Below are 16,146 nucleotides of genomic sequence, written 5' to 3'. Positions count from 1 at the left end.
CTACTGTTGATAGTTTCGCGGAGATAAACGGGAGCTTAGCCGAGGTGATAAAGTACATTGCAAATAACTCTGAGTGGGGCTTCACTACATACAGCAGCACCAAATGTACTTGACCCCAATACCAACGTTTTGGGTAAGTCCCGTAGAACAGTTCTGCATCCCTAAAGACTCGGAAGATCAGTGAAAGAGTGTGGTTCACGTATTGCTGATGAGATGATAACAGACATCAAGAATTCCGGGAGCTCTTGGAGGAGCATATCCAGCAATATAACATGCAACAACAACTGTTTTCAACTGCAACAAGAAAAAAAACTAAAAGCAAGTCTGCAGTCACCGGTTTTTCTTCGGTTTAACTATATAGATATGAGATTCATTTTGAACACTATACGTCTTCTAAACATGCAACCCCAACAAATCTTCAATCTCTAATTTCTTTCTCAATTTGAAAACTAACAATTAATAACCATAAATCAAACTATGAGCCGTAATATATTTCTCCTAATCATATTAAAAAACAAAAGAGAAAAAAATCCAAAAGATACGCAGAAATGTACATCTTGTAACTTCAACTCTTCCAACCCAATGCCTTTAGCTCGCTCTGCTTCAGTTCTACATGCTTCCCTAGCCTGTGGCATTAACCAACATATGATCACATATCCTACACTGGATAATTGTAGCTATATAATGAACAATAGCTGATGCATATATAACATATCTCTACCCATCCCTATCAAAAAGTTTAACATCTTTATCTCAAACAAGTAACAAATGGATGAGAAACTAATAAAAAAAGAAAACATAAGCAGCTATATGTTAGCACCAAAACATTACCCAAGATCTGAAGGAAGTCTGAATCCACCTATACGAACACGCTTTAATGAGTAAACCTGGAGCAAGTAAAGGCAAAAAAACAATTTAGTATGGGGTTTAGATATTATCACCTGAAACAGATAAAAGTCAATAATTAAGAGTGAAAAAGCAAAACTGACCTCAAGCCCAGCATTTTTCACTAATTCTCTGACTTCATGGTTCCTCCCTTCATGAACCTGCATAGGTCCACACAAAAGAAGTTTATTCAGCTGAAAAAAATATGCAAAGCAACATCAATAAGTTAGATAATGCCTTGTATTTGATTCATAAAGTCCAGAGATGTCAGATCAAATGTTAAACTCTGAGAAAGGTTTGGACAGAATACCACAATACGTAGCCGTGCTCTTGGTATATCATGCTGCTTTGGCATCAGCTCCACGGAGTCTGGGACACAATGGACTCCTTCCACAACTGTCCCTTCGCTGATGGTCATTAAGTGTCGTTTGTGTACATCACCAGCAACCGTAGTAATATATCTGAGAAGGGTAAACACACAAAACCTTTGAACTACTGAGATGAAACATATGTTTCCAAGGCAATGATCAGTGCTTGAGTGAATACACCCTTAAGTGGATCAAAAGTGTCAAACCACAACATTTGGATAAGGGACCACTATCACCTCTAAAGCTCATAAAATAACTCCGCAAAGAGTGTCTACCTATAGTTTATACTGTATTTTCACTAAAAAGTATCTGAAATTAACTATACCCCTTCTCTTTTATCTTGTCCAACCAAATGTTCAGTAAACTAATGATTACCAGCTAACCATGAGTAGCAATGGTATGTAAAAAGGAAAATGAGAGTCGAGCTCACTCTTTTGGCAAACTAGAAGAAGGATGTGACAGTTTCTGTGCAAAGTCTCCTGCAAGAAGAGAAACGTAGTTCACTGAATCAAAAATGTATGAAACCAAGATAATACAACACATGATGATGCTAACTGCTAAGTGAATACAACTCACCATCATTTGTAACTATTATCAACCCTGTTGTGGCGACATCAAGACGACCAACAGTGAAAAGACGAGGCTTGGGAGTCCCTGGATTCCTCTTGTCCTGAAATTACAAAGACTAAACGTTCAGGAGAAAGAAAAAAAAGACATAACAGTAGGAGAAGATTGCAGTTTTGTTTATTACCCAACTGGCCATGAACTCGTCAAACAAACTAATAACAGACTTGGTCTCTTTCTCACCAGAAGAACAAATGTATCTGCCATGGTACGTTCCAAACAACAAACATAAGTTACAAGTAGAGTAACAAGAAGCTACAAGTGAGAACATGTTATGAAAGGACGAACCCTTTAGGCTTGTTGAGAGCAAAATAAACCTTTGGAGGAAGCTTCTTGGGCACACGATTCCCATTAACATAGATAACGTCTCTCGTTGGATCAACACGAGTCTACAACATAAACAAAAAAGTACTAATCATCTTCCCCACATCACAAAAAAAAAGGATTGTTTTTTTTTTTTAACCTGTGGAGCCGTGCAAAGAGAGCCATTAACAGTAACCTTCCCATCAAAGATAAGCTCTTCAGAGGTTCTTCTCGACGCCACTTAAAAAATCAAAGAATCAATTTTTATTATAACCAAACTCTTAACCGGTAAATGTTAGTTATTACAGTATATCACAAAGCAATTAGATAACTAACATTTAAACCACTGATAACCAAAATCTTAACCGGTAAATGTTAGTTAGTATATATAGCAGAGCATTTAAATAACCCGGTTGTAACTAACATTTAAACCATTGATAACCAAAATCTTAATCGGTAAATGTTAGTTATTATATAGCAAGCAGAGCATTTAAATAACCCGGTTGTAACTAACCTTTAAACCATTGATAACCGAACTCTAAACCGGTTATGATTCAATTTAATAGGTTTTGGTTATGTTTAATACCTCCGGCAGCAGCGAGAACCTTGCTCAGACGCTGAGGAGGCTCTTTGATATTCTCGTTGTAATACCTCCTCGCCGCCTTGGAGAGCTTCGGCTCCGACGTGGAGGAGGCGGCGGTAGGGGCGGCGGCTTGTGGTTTCTTCTTCTTGACCTTCTTCTTAGGGTTCTGCGTGGTGGCGTCCGCGAGAGCGTGGATTAAGTGGGCGGGAGGTTGGGATTGGACTTTGAGTTTGCCGTCTTCGCCGCGGACGATCCAAGGGATGAAGAGCTGTTGGAAGGCGCCGCCGTTGCTGCCGCGAGGGGAGGAAGGCGTGGGTTTGGGAGGAGCGAATGTGATGTCGAATTCGATGGGATCGGAGGATGAGGAGAGAGCGCAGCGGAGGGTGCGGATGGGGAGGAAGCGAGGGAAGAAGGGTTTGGTTCTGAGGAAGGAAGCGGCGAAGGATATCGGCGACGATGCCACGGAGGCCATTTTCGCCGATGGGGGGTGGGGAGAGTGAGATAAGAGAAAAACACTGTGTGGGCTTTTCTCTCTAGAGGGTTTGGGTTTTATCCTTATTACAAAACAAAATGTTTTGAACTTGAAGTTAGTCTTTTTTCAAAAAAATTATTTGCATCTATATAAATATAAAGATATTTAGTTTAGTTACCTATGTTGTTAGATTTTAATTTATAAACAAAACAAAACTATTTAAATATATATATATCTCTTGAGGTTTAAAAGTTTTTTTTTGACAATTTTTTTTTCTTTTAAATTTTTTACTTTTTGTGAGGGGGAAGAGCGGGGTTATCAAATATAATTTGTGTGAAATTTAAAATTTTCATTGTTTAGATTTTCTTAATAAGAAAAAATAATCAAATACTTGTTGATTTTTTGTCAAATATTTTGTATGACTTGTCATTGATTGGTGCACATTAAAAAATTATCCTTGATTTCTATTGATTTTCATATATTATATTTCTCATGATTTTCATATATTTTATTTCTCATAACTTCTAAAATAAAATTTCTTAAAAGTAATAATTGGAGTATTGGTATTTGGTATATAAAATAGTTCTTTGTTTTTTTAATAATGATATTTTACAGTTTTGTGTTGTTTTTCAGATTTTCTTGGATAGTTGTTAATTTGGAAATAATTAAGGCTATGACATGTTTGCCAGATTTTAAGACGCTTAAAAGTTGTATAATCTTTGAAAATCTGATTAGACTGGTTAATGGTGTTATTGTATCGCGGTAAAGTTTGGAACAACTGGAAACTAGTTGGCTGCACAATGGATTTAAACTAGCTTGATAGTTTTTGTTAACGAGTAAAGAGACAGATTAATCATTAGACCAAACATGAAAACACTAAGCTAAACGAAATCAAGTGCAATAAGCACCAGATAATAAGTTGAGTGATAATTATTAGGCTCCCTAATTTATTAACTAACTGAACCAAAGAGATTAATTGTAAGATATTGAGAATAATAGAAACACACAAAAAAACAATTATCGTCCTGAAACATATAGATCACAAGTTTTATCTTAAAAAAAAACATTGATCACAAGTTCGATTGGATCATATAGTAAGAGTCTGGGTCTTATTGAAGAATTTGGAACCGTGACACGATATGATTACCATGATCAATATCGGTCGGTAGTGGTTTTGAGTTTCAGTCGAGCCAAATGTACATATGCTGGCTCGATATAAACATCTCATTTGGTGTGATTTGACACCACCACGCTCCGAAAAATCTTGTAAATCTGGACGAAATCTTAAAGAGTCCAGCGACTCGACGGATGGGTCAGACAACTATAAAATGAAAAGAAAAATGAATATCAAAACAACTAGAACCAAAACACATGGATGAATCATATACACCGGTGGCATTATTTTTCAAAGAAGATGGTTGATGCGTCCAACTTTATTCATACACAAATTCACTTTCATTAGATTAACTCACTTGAGTAAGCAAACCGTCTCTCCAAATTAATCTTATCTACCCACCTTCTACCATAGATAGACACATATAACACCGCTGTCGTTATTGGCAATTCATGTCACTAACAAAAATCATCATTAGAAGACAAAATCTATAACAAACATCATGTTGACAGCGAGTTGCAAACAGATAATGTATACAAAAGAGATAACAAGTTGTACATTGAATCATGATTAACGTATCTCTGTGTGCAAAATGTATGTGATCATGATATTTCGCTCTTTTGTATTGATGTGCTTAAGAGAGAAAACCAACAATGAACCATGTGGGGATGATAGAGATGTATGTCGATGGAAGCGGAGAATCAACAAAGGGTGATCAAAAGCGCACATGCTCTTGAGTTATTGTTTCTGAAGATAAGTCCAATGAACAGACAGTAGATCTGCATCATCATCATGTGATCCTGTTCGTTGTGATAAAGAAATTTTATCTTCGAATATTATCACGCACGTTGTCACTCAACGTCAAATCAACCATAGCAAATAATTTCTCATCATGCTAAGTTAGCGAAAATATAATCTTAGCAAAAGAAAATTTCATTCGTATTCCTATGTTTTCTTTGAATAGTCTTCCATGACGCTTAGCTACATAATTTTCTTGGGATCATATACTTAAGTAAGCTAATTAGTAAACCAAGAGACTGGTTTATTCCATCCACGTTCGCGATATCTCATGCTTCAAGAATCAAGACCACTCTCTCTTGTATGAATCCCTCTTTGTTTTCTACTTGCGGCTAGGAAACTCATTTTTTGGGTTAGTTTTCTTTCCGGAAATAGATAAACAGATTCCAGAAGGGTCAAGCTAACTTATGATTTTAAAACATGAGAACTTGGGTTTCACACTATCCCAGAGCTGAGGTGTTGCATTAATAAATTAAGTTCTTCTCGGTAAACAAGATATGGTTGCCTACCAAAAATCAGAATCAGTCAACGACCATTCGATTATACTAATGAGTCATCCCTTTTTTTTATTTGCGTGTATACTAATGACATTTTCTTGCCTAAAGTAAAGATTTAAGAAGCAAATTGTAAGATTAAAATTGACGGCTCACCACTTGTGTGTGTGTAACTCGTCGTCATCCAGTCACCTCGTTGTTGTCCTAATGCGCGTGTTCTTGTCTTTTATTCCACTTGCGCGCCTACACACCGAGTCACAGACGCCTATGATACGTTGAAATGCTTGTTTTTTAACTGTTTGGATTAGCCATCTTTTTGTTTCTTTTCTCTAATTATTATTCTGTATATCGTAAATTAATATTTTAAATATTCTTGACCAAAAAAAAAATATTTTAAATATTCCTCTTATATTTGAAAATATATGTTTCATATCTTAAATAATACATTTATTTTTTAAAACTAGAATTTAAATAAAATATAAATATAAGCAACGAAAATCTATTAAAAGTAAATAAAACCTTAAACTAATTATAAATAAGCATAAAGTTAATAAATAAAATATAAAACTCTAAAATACATAGAAAATATTCTCATATTTATAAACTCATTATTTTTTAACTTTTTATATAAGACTTTGTCAAACAATATATCAAATTCTTATTTTAAGTTCAAAGAATAATACATTACAATTTATAAATATCACTGAAATAACGGTAAGATTCTTTAAAGACAAGCATCATGCTGTCAAAGAAGTGGCAGTCCTCATCTTACATGAACAGCAATAATAATTGACTAAGCTGTGTGATTATCATTTTCAAACAAATATTGCGCCCCTCTCTTTTCTACTTATGTTTTCAAGGATATTTCTGTTATTCCACCGGCTTTGTATTCTGCCATGAATCTAACTATATTAAAAGGGGAATAAGATCAAAGGGGAAGCTGTCCACGTCGACAAAAAAAATCGTCTAATAGGAAATCAGAGTTTTGCCACGTCAGATGCGACGCCATCGTCATTTGGGCTTCAAAGCCTACGTTTTTTTTGTGTTTCGTCATCGTCCATATTCGATAAGCCCCTGAAGCCCAGACTTTTTTCTCTCCTAATTTCTTTCTTTCTATTTGGGTGTTTGTTGGGCTATTCCGGAAAATATACTTTGGCCCATCTTCTATTAGAGGTTTCTCTAAACGACCACAAAATCTCTGTCACTCTTCGCCTCCTTCACACTCCGGCCATCTCCCCTGTAACGTCATCCATTTTTGTGTAACATCCCTTTAATCTCAGCATTTACTTTGAACCCACTACCTATCCCACTCTCTATCAATTAAACATCGTTATTATCATCAAAGGTAACGGCTTGAAGCTCTAGAGTATAAATATGTTTCTTCTCCACGATGTAGACCTACACTGCTACAAAATCTCAAAGTCCAGATGTTGTAAAGCTTCAATTCCAACTATGTCGTCTCAATAGCTTCAATTTAAGTTGAAGGCTGGTTGGTGTAAGGCGACTGTTGTCACCCGGCTCCTCGGTTTCAGGCGAGAAAGGGAAACACTTTGAGAAGCAGGTTGGTTTCTAATAAGGGAACGTAGCGGAACATTGAAACAAAGGAAGGTTAAAGGAGAGATAAGAGAGGGCAAGCGAGAGTAAACCAGTTGTGGATCCAGTTCAGTAAGTAACATTATCCTTCTCTAAGATCCAATTATTTATTCCTCTGATCTTGAATTGACGAATTGATCCAGTTGTCTATTTCAACTGAGTTCATTCACGTCTTTGTATTCTTAGAAATGATATGATTTTTGAACGATTGCTGGACTTTCAAAATTGTTAAGTGATCATTCATAGGCATATTGAAGAAAAGGGATTCAACTTCTGCTCGCTCCTCTACTTTCCCGACACGCTTACCACAATTGGGTCAGTAAATGTTTTTTTCATTTCTCCAATGAGAGGTTAGATATGATGTTTAAGGATTTTTGAGGGATGTGGTCTTTTGTTCTTTAGTGTCGCTGGACCACAAATTGTTATGAGAACTTTCTAGCTTACTGCTGTTTCAGGGCAGTCTCTCTATGTCGGAGTCACATGTCATCTTATTGATTAACGTTCGGGTCAAACTTTCGACATGATGGTTGCTTGGGAATCCTTCTGATGCAAGCCGCTCATTGCTCAATGTAAGCCTCTTTGGATTTCTGCGTTTGCAATCTGGTGAGTAAATATCAGATATGATCGTGTTGACTTCTTCATCAGCTGGTGCTCCGCCTCATTTCTTTGTTAGTGACAAGTTTCGAATGGACTAGAAAGGTAAGTAAACACTTTCATTTCTTCAGGTAAAATTTAACTGAAATATGAATCTTCGAAAATCCTTGAATACTTTCTAGAACAAAAAAAAAAACTAAACACATTGTGCTGACAGTTTCTGGTTCAGGAACTCAAAAGAGGTGAAAACATTACAAAAAACTTCCTGGGTATTTCGACCACTGGCATCATGCCTCTTCACATCAGAGGTGCGTCGAGGGAAACCATTTGTTGAAATAGTTTATACCCGTAAAACAAGAAGGTTATGATTTCTATCTATTAAAAAGTAGTAACACCACGTTGATCCACTAATGATATACTGTTCATACACTTTCTTACTAGCAATGCTCTTATCTTAAGGTGAGGTCGAGGCTATCCGCATCCTTTATGTCCCACCAGTCATACCAATGCGGAAGGATGACATGGTTAATCAGAATACAAAGAACATAAGGCTCTATGTACGAGTTTTCATTCGATGATTGTGATGGGGAGTTGGTGAGAGAAGCGTTTCTTGGTGTGGCCTTTCAAGAAATCTATATTTCTATTTTGTCTTCTATCTGCTTTTGTGGTGTTTTGGTGCTTCGGAAACTGTTTCCTTGCACACGATCTTTCACTGAGCTGTGTCATGAGATTTTCAAGAAAGATGTATCCCATACATCAGAATGAGGCTTTGTTCACAAAACCCCAAGTCAAGTTGAAGAGTCAAGACAAACTAAGTGTTCTGTCCTCTTTCTCTGCTCAGCTCAACGGTAAGAATAGAGGAGGTGACAGTCAGTCAAGGTACGGCAAAGCTGAAGAATCAAATCGAGCTGCATAATAGATTTGGGGCTCTTGGATCTCGAACTGTGACGTGTCGTTAGTACACGAGCTATGTGCTTTAGGGTTTCTGTAATCTTCTATATTGGCAACTCTCTGTAAATGCTAAGCTAAAAGATACTCAAAGTTTTTACAAATTTGATCAAAAAAAAAAAAACTCAAAGTTTCTTCTTCACACAGCTTTTATCAAAGTATTACAAGGCGTCGTGTAAATTCTAAAACTTTAATTGCAAAGCCTTCAATATTTATATTCTGTTATTTTTTTCCTACAAGTTTTGTATTTTTAAGCTTACGTTTTGGTATCATGTCTCAAATCTGCAGATCATGATGAACCGTATGGTGAACAAATCATTTGATATGATTTTGAGAATTTCCTTCACTGAAAATAGAGAACTAAGAACTTTTGACCCCTTCCTCTTGCACATATGAGAGATCAGTAATTCACTGGTTTTTAAATAGTGAAACGTATGTTAGATGAAAATTTAAATTAATTTAATCATCTTTGAAAAAATTATCCGCTTCGACATTTATATTAATGTTAAATATATTGATTGAAACCGAAAGTTATATTTAATACTAATTAAAAATGTTAAATAGAATTATTAACATAACAAAGATGAATAAATTATGTGCTTAAATTTCTCTTCTAATTAAAAATTTTCCTCTTATTTTATGTATAGATTAACAATATTTTATAATTTTAATAAAACACTCTACATAATATTCAAGATAAAATGGATAGCCGATAAAAAAAATTCTAAGAAAATTTGTGTATGACTGACACATGTGGTGGAAGATATTTGAGACAATAAAGTGAAAAATAAACTACCCATATTATGTGTAGTTCTTAAATTATAATAATATTTTCTAATGTAATAAAACATGTTATTGATCCCGAATGTCTACATTCCAAAAGAATTAGTAATTTGTTCATTAAAAATTGAAACTATAACCAATCGCAAAAAAAAAACACTTAATTTAAATATTTTGAATAATGAAACATTCTACAACAAGGATTACTATCTTTCATAGATTTATGGTAGTGCACAATGTTCACCACCATGTATATGAGAATTACTTAACAACTCTGATTCAGTTTACTAAACTTTTTCATACACTAAAATTATAATAACTTGCTAAGATTGAAATTTAGTATGTGGAATATATCAACATACTAATATTCATTTGATGGTTTAGTTTTGTTTTCTAAAGCAAAAGAATCAATAGCTCAATAAGAAACGGAAACAAATATTCGTATATTTACGTTGATTTTCATCTAAACCAATATTTAGATAAATTTGAATTTCCACTAGATTAACCCACAATAGATTTCTCGTGTACATTCAATAAAGGGAAATGTAGAGAAAGTAAAACTGACACCACCTGATTGCGACCACAGAACCTTAGAAATACAATCATTAAGTGTTCCGCTTCCACGTCTCGAATGTGATCATAACATAGCGGAGCCGATGCTAACCTACATTCAGTGAAATTTGGTTACTATTGTTAACTGCATTGTATATACACTAATTGCAACTGGTTAATAGCGGATAAACAAAGGCCTCCATTGTTATCTTCCAAATATCATACTCCACTCATGAACCGAAACATGTACAAACAGACAAGCACACTCATAGAAAAGGGTATTGGAAGATCAATATTTAAAAGAAACAAAAACTTTTGTATATATTGTTATGAGGCAAAAGTTTTTCCCTACACAGAAACAGCCTGGATAGAAGCTGAGAACTACATAGTATTTTGGCCTGGATGGAAGCTCGAGACTACATAGTATTCTGAGAACAAACAATAGAAAAGTTTCTAGGAAGGGAAGTGTGAATTAGCAAACTTATTGAGATATCTGGGAGAGGATAAAATTTGAACCATGTTTAACTGCCATTACATTCAATCTACCATTGTATAAAGAATATGTATTATGATGCTTTCTTACAAATACACACTAACAAAACTTGCTATTGTAGAATTGTGCACAGACGTATATGTACAGAATTTTAAGTTGATTACTTAAAAAACAAAACTGCATCAATGGAAGAAGTAGTTTCTATTAAAAAACTAATGATATAATCTAATTTATAGATCATTTTCGTTAAAGAGAAATCTATGTTAGGACACTTGAACACATTATTCATATGCTGAGAATAATTAATAATAAGTGATAATATGAAATAAATAAACATGTAAGCACATCCTTACATTTAAAACCCTATTTAAATAAAGTTAACTAACTTAATTTTATCTTCAGACTATTTTTATTATGGACTACATCAAAGACTTTATTTTTCAGAATAATTAAACTTTTTCTTGATGTCAAAAAAAAATTAAACTTTTTCTTACATTATTTACGTTACTATACGTAACTTTTTTACTCTTTTTTTAATTGGTTACAGTACTTAATAACTATCAGATTTCAACTAATTGTGGAAAATATAATACTCTAATCCCACACAAAATCCAAAACTTATGATTTTAAAATTAATAATTTCGACACTTATCCGCGCGTAGCGCGGAGATCGAATCTAGTCTCTCTTAATGATTTATAATATCTTTCTAGATGGAAAAAAAGAGCACTAGTCAAATGATTAATGAATAAATTTAAGCCGGAAGAAAAGTCTTTAAGTAAATAAATAAAAGTTACCTTGTTTAACATATTTCCTTTTATATTAATTCAAAGATAGTCTGTAGAGTTTATTTGTAAAACTGATCGGTATACAGAGAAAAAGACACTCTCTCTCCCTCCTTCGTTCGCTTCTTCTCTTATATCCTCCATAGCTTTCTCTTATCTCGGATCCCCGAAGAAGCTCACCATTGTTTGGTTCCTTACGCAAAAAACCTTCAGGTAACACCAAAATCCACGAACAATAATTCTCTTAAATCTTTAAATTCTATTTTGTTTCGAGATTCCGACAATCTTACCGATGTGTTTCTGTTCTGTCTGTTTTCTTGATCTGTTGACTCATTATATCTGAAAGCTCGGAATTCTCATTACAGAAGAATCTTGTTTTGTAACAGAAACAGAGACTGTTGACTTTAAGAGGTTCGATCTCTCAAGAGGAAAAAAAAATGAATCACGTAACTTCTGATCAGAGCTTATACATTGAGAGCGAGGATGAAGACTATAGAAAAGATTACGACGAAGAAGAAGGAGATGATCAAAGCCATTCTGATTCCTCCGATGCTAATGATGATGATAATCATACGCAGACTAAGCCAAGCTCATACACTACAGCTTGGCCACAGAGTTACAGGTCCTAACTATCTCTATCCCTTTATTTTTCAATCATTTATGATTTTTACCACAAACTTTTGTTTTTGCTCAAATTGGTCCTTTTGTGTGTTCTTGGTAATGTTTTGTAGGCAGTCTATTGATCTTTACAGTAGCGTACCGTCTCCCAACATCGGTTTTCTAGGGAATAACTCCGTGACGAGATTCGGAAGCTCTTTCTTGTCTTCTTCTTTGATAAGAAGACATACTCCTGAATCTTTGCCTGCTGTTACGAAGCCTCTGCTCGAAGCAGACGAACAAGCACTACCTCCACCACCAAAGCACAGACTTAGCTCTCATGGCTTGCTCTCTCCTGTTCCTTCGAGGAGAGGTTCAATGCGAAAAGACGAGAAAGTATCCATGGTCTCTCATGAGATTCCTATGTCACGCAACAGCTCATACGGACAAGCTGTTCTTAATGGTGAGTTTATTTATCATAATGCTTATGTAGTTTTAAAAAAGTCTAAAAGAGCAAATCATTATGAAAAGTTGCCAAACTTTTCTCTAGTGTTTGATTGTCAGTATAAGAATCTAGGGTGTGTAAAATATTCGGATCCTTTTTTTGTTATGTGTGTGTATGAGAAAACTTAAAAAAAAAAATGCTTGGCTAGTTGATGATAGCACGTAGTAACATGTGAGAGCAAATCATTACGAAAAGTTGTCAACCTTTTCTCTATTGTTTCATATTAAGAATCTAGGGTGTGTATTAGAATATGCTTTTTAAAAAAGATTCTTTCATATTCTGATGTGTCTGTACGGGCCTAAGACTGTGTTCTACGGACTTGAAGAACTTTGTTTTTATAAAACGTGAGAAAAAGTACAAAATAGCAATCAACTCTACTGTCATACATCACATGGAAGCACATGCACAAAACTGTTTAGAGCAAGCACGTCTAAGTTCAAAGAACATGATTGTTTATCTTGTGCCCTTTAGTCAATTTATGATGATCACTCTTCGTCTGTAACATGTGGGGCATGTGCAGGATTGAACGTTCTATGTGGAGTTGGAATACTTTCAACGCCCTATGCTGCCAAAGAAGGAGGATGGTTGGGACTAATGATACTGTTTATATATGGTTTGCTTTCTTTCTACACTGGAATACTCCTGCGTTACTGCCTCGACAGTGAGTCTGACCTCGAGACCTATCCCGACATTGGCCAAGCTGCATTTGGTACCACTGGACGTATCTTTGTCTCGGTAAGGGGATAATATCTCATAAAACCTTTATAAGAAAATTGAATCCACCTTTATTTTTGATAAAAGTGAAGGAGCACAGAGAAATGTGAATTGCCTTTTGGCGTTTGAACAAATAGAACTACTCAAAAGTTAAGGACAACAAGTAGATCAGTCAGTTAATCTCTTATTACAGTATGGTTCATCTCTGTGCTTAGTAGACAACACTACTTTGATTCTTAGTGAAAATTAAATTATAGTTAAGAAAAAGTTGAGATTATTAGGTAGCTTACCCACCATTAGTAGCGTAATCTGATAACATTAGTTTTCATATTATTTTTAATCGTTTTCTTCTTTTTATGTATTGCAGATAGTACTCTACTTGGAGCTATACGTAAGTACCTTTTCCACTTGTCCAGCAAATGACTTTAATTTATATACTTTCTAAATAGCAATCACATAGCTCTTTTTATCAAGAAAAGTACATTAGTGAAGAGATTCCAAGTGGTGTTAAAAGAAACACAAGAGAAGAGATCTTGAAGTATATGTAGAATACTAGAATCCATGTCGTGAAACAAGTTGGCATAGGGGCCCCCATAGATTCTCACATTAGTTTATTCTAGATTTGGATGAACCTACTTTTTACTTTTCTCTTTGTTTCTATCTGTTCCTTTTGAAGTTGCTTTTTCATGTCACTAAAGCAGCAAAGATATACTTATTTTTAGATTGAATGGTCCCTTATAGCATATTAAAGGCTTACTACTAACTAGTGTGAAATGGTTAGTTAAATAGTGAATCTTCTGACAGCTAAGTTTAGATGTAACTTGTTTTTTTTTGTATTATTGTATACTTCTTGCAGGCGTGCTGTGTTGAATACATAATATTGGAGAGTGATAATCTGTCTTCGTTGTTTCCAAATGCTGCCTTCGGTATTGGAGGATTTGAGTTAGATGCACGCCATCTATTTGCATTGCTAACCACACTTGCTGTTCTCCCCACCGTCTGGCTCAGAGATCTAAGTGTACTGAGTTACATCTCAGGTGTAGTTTTGTTTTCTTATCCTCTTCACTTAAAATACACACGTCTAGAAATGTTCCTAACATGTCTCTACTTTTTTTTCTAATTTTTTTCTAGCTGGAGGGGTGATTGCATCGGTGCTAGTGGTTTTGTGTTTGTTTTGGATTGGGTTGGTAGATGATGTTGGAATCCACAGCAAAGGAACTACATTAAACTTGTCAACTTTACCTGTAGCTATAGGGCTCTACGGTTACTGCTACTCAGGACATGCTGTTTTCCCCAATATTTATACTTCTATGGCTAAACCAACTCAATACCCTGCTGTTCTCTTGACATGGTAAGCTTATCATGACACTTTCTTGAATCTCCTCTTAACTCTACATTTTTTTTAGATACCACAATGATTGATAATGTTTTTTGCAGCTTTGGTATTTGTACTCTGATGTATGCCGGTGTTGCTGTTATGGGTTATACAATGTTTGGAGAAGCAACAGAATCACAGTTTACTCTAAACTTGCCTCAAGATTTGGTTGCAACTAAGATTGCTGTGTGGACTACGGTAAGTAGATCAAACATGTTTTCATTGCACTACTGATTGCATGTTAGATCACATGAGAACTAAAAACCGGTTTGTTTTATCTATTTTCTCAGGTGGTGAATCCATTTACCAAATATCCTTTCCAATAAAAATACTTATAAATAGTTTTCTTTTTTACTGTTTAACTTGCATAAATTTATCTTTGTGTGTCCCCTTAACAAAAGAAAGCACATATGCTTTGACCATATCTCCAGTAGCACTGAGTCTTGAGGAACTGATACCAGAAAGACATAACAAGTCACATTGGTACGCCATTGCCATTAGAACTGCATTGGTCTTCTCTACTCTGCTTGTCGGTCTTTCCATTCCCTTCTTTGGTAAGATCCTTGATGTAATGGCTCATTTTCTTCGGAATCATACCTTTTTGCTAGTGGTTAACACTCAAAAATCTTGTAGGTCTTGTCATGTCATTGATTGGATCCTTGTTGACAATGCTCGTCGTAAGCTATATCTTTTCCTTGTCCATAATAATAACCTGACACCACTTTATGTATACGTAAGTTCATACTTTGTTTTGTGCAGACGCTAATACTTCCACCAGCTTGTTTCTTGAGCATCGTACAGGGAAAAGTTACCCGGACACAGGTAATTGTTCTTTAGCAATTCTGTATTTATATCAGTTTAAAACTTATAACTATTGTTTTAAACTTCATTGAAATGGGTTTTTGGTCTGTTTTTGTAGATGCTGCTGTGTGTCTTAATCATCATAGTAGGAGGCATATCTTCTGTTATTGGCTCATATTCAGCTCTCTCCAAGATCATTCAGAAACTGAGCAGCTGAACATAAAATCTCTTTTCTTCTTATACAAATCTCTTTACCCGTTTTGTCTTCTTGGGAACACCTTTTTCTTCTTCTTTTTTTTCATATAGCAAACTCATTCTTGCACACACAGCTTTTATATTTTTCTGAGGGATGACTGCTCATCTGCATGTTTAGACTGGTTTGAAACAAATACGTTAATGATGTATTTGAGTAATAAAGATTCTGCTTTTGCCATCAAAATCCATATCATTCTCTAGTCATTTCAGTCGAATACCTGTAACTACTCCTACTCTTGAGAATCAACTTTTGAGTTCTTCATCAATTGAATGTATTTCTTCCTCACTGCTAACACATGATGGGTTTCTACACTGGCTTTAAGGCACTTCATGAATAGCTGTACAAGTCTTGTTCTTCATGGACAAGTAAAAGATTTGTGGATGTCTCTCAAAGGCCTTGTGAACCCTCTGAGGAAGCTGTTTAAACCCTTTTAACCAATCTTAACTCTCAATCTACAGCCTTATGATGGAAACAGAGGAAACTCAATCTCTGAATAGTCTCCCCCTCTTCTCTT

The 16,146-nt window shown here is 35.1% G+C and overlaps 2 protein-coding genes and 1 long non-coding RNA gene across 11 annotated transcripts; 2 read left to right on the top strand and 1 right to left on the bottom strand.

Moving 5' to 3' along the window:
- Positions 1 to 415: 415 nt before the first annotated feature.
- On the bottom strand, positions 416 to 3,317 carry LOC108806492 (putative ribosomal large subunit pseudouridine synthase SVR1, chloroplastic). 2 transcript variants are annotated; one of them, XM_018578633.2, is made up of 10 exons: positions 2,767 to 3,316; positions 2,341 to 2,420; positions 2,166 to 2,266; positions 2,005 to 2,077; positions 1,830 to 1,923; positions 1,684 to 1,732; positions 1,196 to 1,346; positions 990 to 1,046; positions 832 to 887; positions 416 to 626 (listed from the first exon to the last, which is right to left on the bottom strand). In XM_018578633.2, exons 1-10 carry the CDS (start codon positions 3,233 to 3,235, stop codon positions 566 to 568), a joined length of 1,191 nt encoding a protein of 396 aa, XP_018434135.1. In that variant the 5' UTR covers positions 3,236 to 3,316; the 3' UTR covers positions 416 to 565. The 2 variants fall into 2 exon arrangements, with proteins under 2 accessions (XP_018434135.1, XP_056845914.1); XM_056989934.1 differs by lacking the exon at positions 416 to 626 and having other exon boundaries at positions 828 to 887; positions 2,767 to 3,317.
- Positions 3,318 to 6,547: 3,230 nt separating this feature from the next.
- On the top strand, positions 6,548 to 8,880 carry LOC130496698 (uncharacterized). Of its 7 annotated transcripts, none has more exons than XR_008935875.1 (4): positions 6,548 to 7,549; positions 7,690 to 7,933; positions 8,058 to 8,136; positions 8,288 to 8,880. It is a non-coding gene; the product is annotated as an uncharacterized LOC130496698 (long non-coding RNA). The 7 variants fall into 7 exon arrangements; XR_008935876.1 differs by having other exon boundaries at positions 8,046 to 8,136; XR_008935872.1 differs by having other exon boundaries at positions 6,548 to 7,306; positions 7,481 to 7,549; positions 7,690 to 8,880.
- A 2,559-nt stretch (positions 8,881 to 11,439) lies between these two features.
- On the top strand, positions 11,440 to 15,835 carry LOC108813864 (amino acid transporter AVT1C). 2 transcript variants are annotated; one of them, XM_056989626.1, is made up of 13 exons: positions 11,440 to 11,597; positions 11,771 to 12,006; positions 12,116 to 12,444; positions 13,007 to 13,221; positions 13,568 to 13,591; positions 14,057 to 14,237; positions 14,332 to 14,551; positions 14,638 to 14,773; positions 14,866 to 14,889; positions 14,988 to 15,129; positions 15,209 to 15,252; positions 15,335 to 15,397; positions 15,495 to 15,835. In XM_056989626.1, the coding sequence occupies exons 2-13, from the start codon at positions 11,822 to 11,824 to the stop codon at positions 15,591 to 15,593; spliced, it is 1,662 nt and encodes a 553-aa protein (XP_056845606.1). In that variant the 5' UTR covers positions 11,440 to 11,597; positions 11,771 to 11,821; the 3' UTR covers positions 15,594 to 15,835. The 2 variants fall into 2 exon arrangements, with proteins under 2 accessions (XP_056845606.1, XP_056845607.1); XM_056989627.1 differs by having other exon boundaries at positions 11,443 to 11,597; positions 11,731 to 12,006.
- The last annotated feature ends 311 nt before the right edge of the window (positions 15,836 to 16,146 follow it).

This window comes from Raphanus sativus, chromosome 6 (assembly GCF_000801105.2).
Source record: "Raphanus sativus cultivar WK10039 chromosome 6, ASM80110v3, whole genome shotgun sequence".
NCBI lineage: Eukaryota > Viridiplantae > Streptophyta > Magnoliopsida > Brassicales > Brassicaceae > Raphanus > Raphanus sativus.
Note: the sequence above shows the minus strand (reverse complement) of the source record. Positions and strands in the feature narration are given on the sequence as shown.

What these genes read in the sequence shown, in the direction of transcription:
- LOC108806492 (XM_018578633.2), bottom strand. Translation starts at nt 3,235, where the DNA reads ATGGCCTCCGTGGCATCGTCGCCGATATCCTTCGCCGCTTCCTTCCTC. An exon ending in CTCTTTGCACGGCTCCACAG is followed by an intron (nt 2,267 to 2,340) that starts GTTAAAAAAAAA and finishes TTTATGTTGTAG; the next exon opens with ACTCGTGTTGATCCAACGAG. An exon ending in AGACTTCCTTCAGATCTTGG is followed by an intron (nt 627 to 831) that starts GTAATGTTTTGG and finishes TTAATGCCACAG; the next exon opens with GCTAGGGAAGCATGTAGAAC.
- LOC108813864 (XM_056989626.1), top strand. Translation starts at nt 11,822, where the DNA reads ATGAATCACGTAACTTCTGATCAGAGCTTATACATTGAGAGCGAGGAT. An exon ending in TGTACTGAGTTACATCTCAG is followed by an intron (nt 14,238 to 14,331) that starts GTGTAGTTTTGT and finishes ATTTTTTTCTAG; the next exon opens with CTGGAGGGGTGATTGCATCG. An exon ending in TCTTTCCATTCCCTTCTTTG is followed by an intron (nt 15,130 to 15,208) that starts GTAAGATCCTTG and finishes AAAATCTTGTAG; the next exon opens with GTCTTGTCATGTCATTGATT.